Genomic DNA, 8,056 nt, shown 5'->3' on the forward strand with positions numbered 1-8,056 from the left:
CAATAATTTTCACCCAATTTTACAGTAGCGCTGAAATTCCTGACAGCATAAAAATATTTGTATTTTTTTTTTGTAAAAAGCATTTTTATCTTTTCAAATCTAAATATTTCTGCATTATATTTCCTCATGTCTTTCCCCTGTTGAGAATGCATGCAGTGTAAACAGTGTGTGTGTGTGTGTGTGTGTGTGTGTGTGTGCTCAGTTCTTTTGTTTACTGTCTGATAGTTTATCTATCTGAAGTTACCTGTTAAACCGGTTCAGAGAGTTAACTCTGCTGTTGCATCACCCTGACTGTAACCTGCTGCTCAGGTGAGAGCTACTGAGAGGGAAATTTACAGCTACTGGAAATTCTGCTTCTATAAATAGTCAGCTGCCTCTTCCCACACCTGCTGAACCACACAGCAAATATAAACCACTTAACTGACCAAACTGCAGTACATTTAAATAAACAAAATCATCTATGGAAAACCATTCTCCAGGTCTGGAAAGATTCACTTTTTATATGGGTATGAAAAAGCTGAGGAACAAGTACAACATTCTGGAATGATCATCTCAGTCCTCAGACCTGAATATTATTAAAAATCTGTGGTGTGATTTAAAGCAGCTGTTCATGATCAGAAACCATCAAACCTGACTGAACTGGAGATGATTTGTAAAGAAGAATCATCCAAAATATCTTCAACCAGACTCTCATTGGAAGCTGTAGGTTTTAGTGTTTAGAGGCTGTTATTTCTGCAAAAGGAGGATCTTTTTTACAACACTGTATCTTAAACTAAAATTCTTCTGATGCTTCCACTATCTTATCTCCTTGAAGATCCTACAAAGAAAGTGAATGACGTTTTTGGACACATGCCAGCAGGGGGAATGTCAGCTAGGCTGCGTTAAGGCCGCTGTGACTGAGGTCAGGATTTTTAAGGCCTTTCCACTAAAGGTAAAACTGTAAGAATATCAGGATCAGATCTGCTAAGCTGAAGGTGAAGCTTATTTCAGCAATAGACTTCACCACCGTCTCACACACATACACACACACACACACACACACACACACCTTCAGCCCAAGTAATGAAAACTCTAGTACCTAGGGTGAGAAGTGTGGTAAATAAGATGCAATAAAAATAAACTGTTCCTAACAACATTAATTAAATCTGTGCAAAACAACAGTTATTAAAGGAGAACTCTGGTGTAAAATTGACTTTTGTTGTAGTTAAAAATGATAAAAAGTTCTTACCTTTAATTAATAGCACACCTCCGTTCTCCCACAGCGTTCTGAGATCCAGACATTTTACCAGTTTGTCCAAACACCCTTCGGACTGGGTGACACGGGGCATAATTTACCCCTGGTAAAATCGCTTTTTCCACTGTTATTCAGGCTCAAAGTAGCTCCAAACCTCCTTGCTAGAATCCGGAGAGCCCTGACATTTAAAACGAGGCATTAATAACTTAAAGAGTGCAGAAGAAGCTTATTAAAAACCACTGTTTCCATCGTACACTTTGACGGCTACACTATGTGGAGTCTACATAGGGTCCGCATAGATCTTCGCTTATTTTTTTTGGACAGGCAATATGCTGAAAACTCCATGTAATACATCAATTCATGCATTATAAAAGCATGGCTGCCTGTTAATCACTTCATTCCTATGTGTAAACAAAAAGAAGTTTTAGAGGAGAATGTTTTTTTTGTCATCATACTGCAACCCGCCAGCAGAGGATCTGACCTGTGGTGGAGAGATTTCATACTTTCTATCTATTTCTGCTTCCTCTGAGTTACTGACTGCCCACCTGTCCGGCCTGATACTGATGGATGTTGGACCCTCAGATTCACATGTCCTCTGTCCGGACAGACTGAAGTTTCTGAAAGTCAGCTCCTCCCCATCACCCAACTACAGATCAGCTGCCCAACATCCAGTTTATTCACCTGCCTCAGACTAGCTGCTAACCCCCTCTACTCTTTATATAGAAGTTTATATGAACAAGGTATTTTCTAAATGCTTTCATTGCTTGTGTGGCTATTCACCTGAATAATTTAGACCATAACAGTTATATGTACAGTATATTAGCCTGGACAGTTCGTGTGATAGTAGAAGGTACATGTAAGCCCTGATTCCTCCCAAGGGTTCTTCACAGTAAAATGCACAGTGTTAAAATCACAGTGTAAACATGGTTTAACTCTTTGAGAGTTTTTCTAACAACCCTCAGTAATAAACAATCCACATAGTTAGTGTTTTTGTTTTATTCAAAGTTAAAATTAAACTCTAACAGGCTCTGCCTCTTTTGCTGTGTGTGTTTGTGTGTGTGTGTGTGTGTGTGTGTGGTTTAGCTTAGTTGTGGTGTTGTTATTCACCCTCTTGGTGTTGGGTTGGATGGTGGATAAGGTTCTCCAGTTATTGTGTTATAGGAGAACCTGTTTTACTGGCAGTTTTTGATGGTATTTCTTGTTCTAAATAAAGCTTAGATAGTATAAAAAGGTTGTTTATTCTGTGGTATGGCTCACATTTTATAATGTTTTATAGATACTCTGGTATATAGATTTTGAGTGACAGTCAGAAAATACACAAAAACTAATTTAAACCAACTTACAACCCAACAGTGTTGAATTAACTCTAATATATCAACCCTATGTAACTCTCATCAGTGTTAATATATTAGAGTTAATTCAACACTGTAATTGACTACCGTATGGAGTCAATTGTTGACTCCATAGGGTGTTGAATTAACTCTAAAATTTTAACACTTGTGGTAGAGTTATTTTAACACTATACTAAGTGGGACCATGTGTTATCTAGGACCGTGTTAAATTAAATTCTTACAGAGTTAATTTGATACTGTCAATTTTGCTGTGTTCTTGCCTCTGTCCCTCATTGGAAGTTCTGTGTTGTATTTTTAGTGTTTTGTCTGATTTTCTGTGCTGCTACCACATTTCTGTAAAGCTGCTTTGTGACATCAATTGAAAAAGCGCTATATAAATAAACACAGCATTCTTACGCAATGATTCACCTGGGGTGTGTGGTTATTGATTACAGGACCGTGGGTTGGTTAAGCTGCCACTGTTGAGCCTTTAACTCTTTCAGGCAGGCACAGAGAATTTCCAATAAAGTAAAGTAAAGATTTACTGATACAGACTAAAGTTACAGTCTAGTACAGTAAATCAGGTGTTTTTTCTGAGTAATAACTGTGCACTTAGTGGAATTAAAGGAAAAATAAGTGCTAACTGAGAGCAAAATGAGTAAAATTGATACCACAATTCTGTTTTAAAAGACTGCAGAGACCTTGCCCTTATACCAAGACACAAAGGTTGCCAGATTAAGCAGTCATACTCTGTTTGTGTCCACATTATAAACCAGCTCATGTAGATCTTCTATAAACATGCCAACTGTTTGCTAGCTAGCATCAGCAAAGCGACCTCTGATATACTGAAGACCACGCTCATTACATTACACACGCTGTGTAGGGCCCCGCATATTAATGAAGGCCCCCATCTCCTCTTTCATTAATTAAAGGGGAATTAGAGTCCCATATCAATCAGAAGATAAACCAAACCAAAATATAGTACTGAGGATGTTTAGGTTGGGTAGTATTTAATGCTGTTTCTGCTGCAGTTTCTGATCCAGCTCACTTGCTCTGTTCCAGTGCTGAAACACACTTTGTTTGCCTGCAGTTGTGTTCTAAATCTGGCCAATCAGGTTGACTGGGTGATGAACAGTGGGTGCGATGAGCAATATTCACTTTTTCATATTTGGGCCCAAAAACAGAGCAGGCTGAAGCTCTGCTGTTAGGATGCCAGTGATTAAAATAACTTATCACACATATGCATCATTTTTCATTAAGGACAGAAAATAAAACATATTCATCAGTTAACGTTATCATTTAAAGCAGTTTATATTCACTCATTCAACACCAGCCTCCAGTCTGTTTGAATAGAGAGACGCAAAACACTCTAAGAGAAAAGTCTAATTGCCATAAATTGATTTTTCAGCTTGTTCTGGCTACTGCTCATGCGCAGATCTCCACCTCAGGGCCTGGGGGCGGGGCTCTTCACCAGCATGCTGACCCTCTTCTACTCTACAGCATCAGCAGCAAGCTCATTTCCTCTTTTTGTAGAAGGTCAGGACTTTATGTTTAATGGACGCTGGGTTGTTACAAAAACTCCCTGTCATATTTTAACCAGTGGCTGGTCTCTGCAGAACAACCGTGATCTTTACATCACTTCCCATGTGCAATTTTTTTTATTTTTGCCAGAAAACATTTAATCTTTTCAGAAAATATAAAGAATTCCTCTTCATGCACAATTAGAAATTTCTGAATTACACAATTTATATTTCCAAAAACTTTAACTAAATATTCGTAATATATGGCTTTGGTTACAGTCTCCAGTCTTCCTGAACAAGAATCAGCTGATATTGACTGGAATCCATGCAACTCTTTTCATATCTTTCTCTAAATCATAATGTTAAACAATCTTGGTTTTCAGGGTATTTGAGAGTTTTGTTTTAAAGCTTCCATGTTGCTGCTCTTCAGAGAAGATGCAAAGAGGAGTAAAACCTGCATTTGGCTCCTTAACTCTCTCTCATAATTTGATTCGCCTGTGTATGTAGGTCAGGGGTCAATGAGCTTATACCGACAATAATTAGTGGTAAAGGTTTTTAAATCAATAAAAAGACCAGGGGGGCCCAAATTTATTTATTACCTGTCTAATTTGGTTTAAATTATTATTTCACACTTTCGGTAAATTCTATAAACTTCATTTCACTTCTTGAATATCACTGTGTTCATCTGATATATAATATATTTAACTGAAATTACTGATCCGAACATTATGTGTAGAGTTCTGAGAATTCTGAGAGTATGAGGCGTGCTTTCAGAAAATGTTTTTTTAATTGCTCTAATGGTGTTTGTGTGTTAATGTTCTGGTAAGAGCAGTCTCAACTATCTGGTTTTAAAGTGCTGGTGTATGCGTGTGTGAGTGTGTGTAGGTGTGTGTGTGTTGAGTGTGAGTGTGTGTGGTAAGTGTGTGTAGGTGTTTTGGTATTTCAGCAATGCTCGTGGAAAGCACAGCCTTTATCAATATCACTGGCATGTTTGTTTTACTGATATCAAGCTCTTCCTCTTTGGCTGTGGTTTCCCAACACGGAAAAAGATTCTTCAGAGAACACACACACACACACACACACACACACAAAAAAAATGTATATACAAATGAGCTTTTTAGGAAAGTGATATAGTATTTATTACATGTAATGTAACATTAAAACAGGCATATACAAATATGCAAATTGAGTATGTATTCTTCATAAAGAACAGAACATTAATAGTTAAAAAAATATAATAATTATTATTATTAATAATTAGTTAAATATTTATTTTGGTAAAGCTTGGAATAGTGTAGTTTTAATCAGTTTCTTCACTGCTTTGTGTTCTTCTTCATCATAGTCTTTACTTTCTCCCTGAAGGATACAAAGAAAAGGACTGTCAGTTCAAGAATGCACTGAAGTTTTCAGGACAAAATGCTTTTGTTTATGTAATTTATATATATATATATACATTAGTGAGTTTAGTACCAGTGCTTACCTCAGCATCTGGATGCTCTGCATCACCCAGGTCTGAGCAGGGTTAGCGCACACGTTCCGGCCTGTTTTAGTGTGAAATCTGAAAGAAAGATAGAAAAACATCATTTATAACTAATTATTTCAGTGTAATTTGTAAGTGAAGTGTTTAATATACTGAGTGAGTCTGTGTGTGTGTGTGTGTGTGTGTGTGTACTCACATGATGGCGTCGATCTTGCAGACGGTTTTGACGGTCTGGATGGAGTATCCTCTGATGTGTGAGAAGTCGAGCACTCCTTTGGAGTATTTCCTGCAGCAGGCTGAGAAAAACACACTTCTTTACTCAACATGATCAGTTCTATCACTTTATCTCTGCTCTTTCTTCTTCCAGCTGCGTGCATCCTCTTTCATTTTACTAGAAATACATGCTTAATGCATTCAGATGTAGAAGAAACTCAGAAAACATTCACACTCACAAAAGTTCAAAAAATGATTATCATTTAGACATTTAATTCCTTCAATTTTCAGTTTTTATACCTCTTACACCTTTACCCTAATAATTTATCTGATAATATCACAGACCAACAGAAATGCTTTTTTTAAGATTGCTATTATTTAATCCTGTACACTTTAGGAAACAGCTACATGCAGCCACCTGCAGATGCATCTGAATTCAAGCAGCTCTTTGACTGATGGAGACTGAAAAAGTTAAATGAAGGCTAAAGAAGACAGGTGGAGACTGAAGGAGACAGGTGGACAGGTGGAGACTAAAGGAAACAGGTGGAGACTGAAGGAGACAGGTGGACAGGTGGAGACTAAAGGAGACAGGTGGAGACTGAAGGAGACAGGTGGACAGGTGGAGACTAAAGGAGACAGGTGGAGACTGAAGGAGACAGGTGGACAGGTGGAGACTAAATGAGACAGGTGGAGACTAAAGGAGACAGGTGGAGAGGTGGAGAGAGATGGAGACAGGTGGAGACTGAAGGAGACAGGTGGACAGGTGGAGAGAGACGGAGACAGGTGGAGAGCGATAGAGACAGGTGGAGAGAGACAGAGACAGGTGCAGAGATGGACACTGAATGAGACAGGAGGAGACAGGTGGAGATTAAAGGAGACAGAGAGTGAAACAGAGTTCTTACCCAGAGCTGAGGTTTCCTGAGTGAACAGGCTGACAGTCAGCAGCAGCAGGAGAGCGAGAGCAGGTCCTGTAAGACGAGTCATGGTCTCGGTGTCTTGGTGTTGGTGTGTAGAGAGTGAGGTGTTCAGAGTGAATGAAGCTCAGTTACAGCACAGCGTGATTTTATACAGTGCAGGCAGGGGAATTACCTGATCTGATCTGACCAGCGGATTTTCCAGTTGCGTACACCCACACACACCTTCTGCAACGAGGAAGAACTCAGAGGAACATGAATGGGATTTAGTTCTTTTAGAGGTTGTTCTATATTTAGCACAAACAGTAAACAGGGAGAAAAACTTCTATAATTAGCTGTTCAGTTCAATCTGTTCTATTCTGGTCATGGATTCTGCCTCATTCCATGAGGGTCTGTTTTTGTTGTTTTTTTATATAGAAGTAATGGAGTAAAGTAGGTGTGAAGGGGCTGCTGGGGAATTTCTGAGTTTATAAAGTTTTAATAACTTATTTTGTACACTACTGTTGGGATTTACTGGCCATGGGAATAACTGGCCATCAACATAATATTCTATAATAATGTAGACAATATTGACTGAAATATAAGAAACACAACAAAAAGTATTTTTATTAACAGTTTAAGAAATCATAAGAAAATATTATCTATTAATTACCTAATTATCTAAAACGAACAATCATTTTCAATCAATTTGTCTATCTCAAGATTTGCATATGAAGTTATTTAGCTAGTCTACATTATTATTATTATTATTATTATTATTATTATTATTATTATTATTATTATTATTATTATTATTATTATTATAAGAATTTTCTTCCTCATGCCACTGATTGTTTGTCATTTATTTTACTATTATCTAATATCTTCCCACACATTTTTAATCAGGAATAGTATGGTGATGTGGCTGTATCTGTGTCAGGATGGTAGCAGTATGTGGACGAGCATTGTCCTGTTGAAAAAAGCTTGCCGGTGTGCTCAGAAAAGGTATGTACATTGGTTGCAGGACGTTATTAACGTAAAGTTGGGCTGCAAAGTGACTGTAATGAAGACCAATGGTGATAGAGACTTTGTCCCTTTCTGGACATGTGACACGTTACACAGTCTTTGGCGATATTGACGTGGTGTTAAGGGTGTTGCAGTCTTGTGTTATGCAGCCATCTGCCAATGGTGCTGGCACTAACAGGATGATTCATATAGGGCATCACTACTTGCTAAATATACAGAATCATGGCCGTGGGGTTACACAGGCAAAACTGTAATTAGGCATGTAAGTCTGTTGGTTTTCCCTCTCCATGGTTAGCGTGCTATGTTGATAAGCTGATTGCGCTCACTGGGGGTTCTGTATTCTGTATTTTGTATGTTTA

The 8,056-nt window shown here is 38.0% G+C and overlaps 1 protein-coding gene and 1 long non-coding RNA gene across 2 annotated transcripts; one reads left to right on the plus strand and one right to left on the minus strand.

Moving 5' to 3' along the window:
- Positions 1–5,195: 5,195 nt before the first annotated feature.
- On the minus strand, positions 5,196–7,140 carry ccl20a.3 (chemokine (C-C motif) ligand 20a, duplicate 3). The gene is made up of 4 exons (XM_007241461.4): positions 6,681–7,140; positions 5,762–5,861; positions 5,566–5,643; positions 5,196–5,441 (listed from the first exon to the last, which is right to left on the minus strand). The coding sequence occupies exons 1-4, from the start codon at positions 6,760–6,762 to the stop codon at positions 5,399–5,401; spliced, it is 303 nt and encodes a 100-aa protein (XP_007241523.3). The 5' UTR covers positions 6,763–7,140; the 3' UTR covers positions 5,196–5,398.
- LOC125801757 (uncharacterized) lies at positions 5,856–6,687 on the plus strand. Its single transcript, XR_007438919.1, has 3 exons — positions 5,856–6,273; positions 6,322–6,437; positions 6,514–6,687. It is a non-coding gene; the product is annotated as an uncharacterized LOC125801757 (long non-coding RNA).
- Positions 7,141–8,056: the final 916 nt, after the last annotated feature.

Source organism: Astyanax mexicanus, chromosome 4 (assembly GCF_023375975.1).
Source record: "Astyanax mexicanus isolate ESR-SI-001 chromosome 4, AstMex3_surface, whole genome shotgun sequence".
Lineage (NCBI taxonomy): Eukaryota > Metazoa > Chordata > Actinopteri > Characiformes > Acestrorhamphidae > Astyanax > Astyanax mexicanus.

Bases quoted from the DNA above. Each gene is read 5' to 3' on its own strand.
- ccl20a.3 (XM_007241461.4), bottom strand. From the start codon at position 6,762: ATGACTCGTCTTACAGGACCTGCTCTCGCTCTCCTGCTGCTGCTGACT. The intron at 5,862-6,680 runs GTAAGAACTCTG...TGTTTTTCTCAG, and splicing joins TCAGGAAACCTCAGCTCTGG to CCTGCTGCAGGAAATACTCC. The intron at 5,442-5,565 runs GTAAGCACTGGT...TGTATCCTTCAG, and splicing joins CAGAGCATCCAGATGCTGAG to GGAGAAAGTAAAGACTATGA.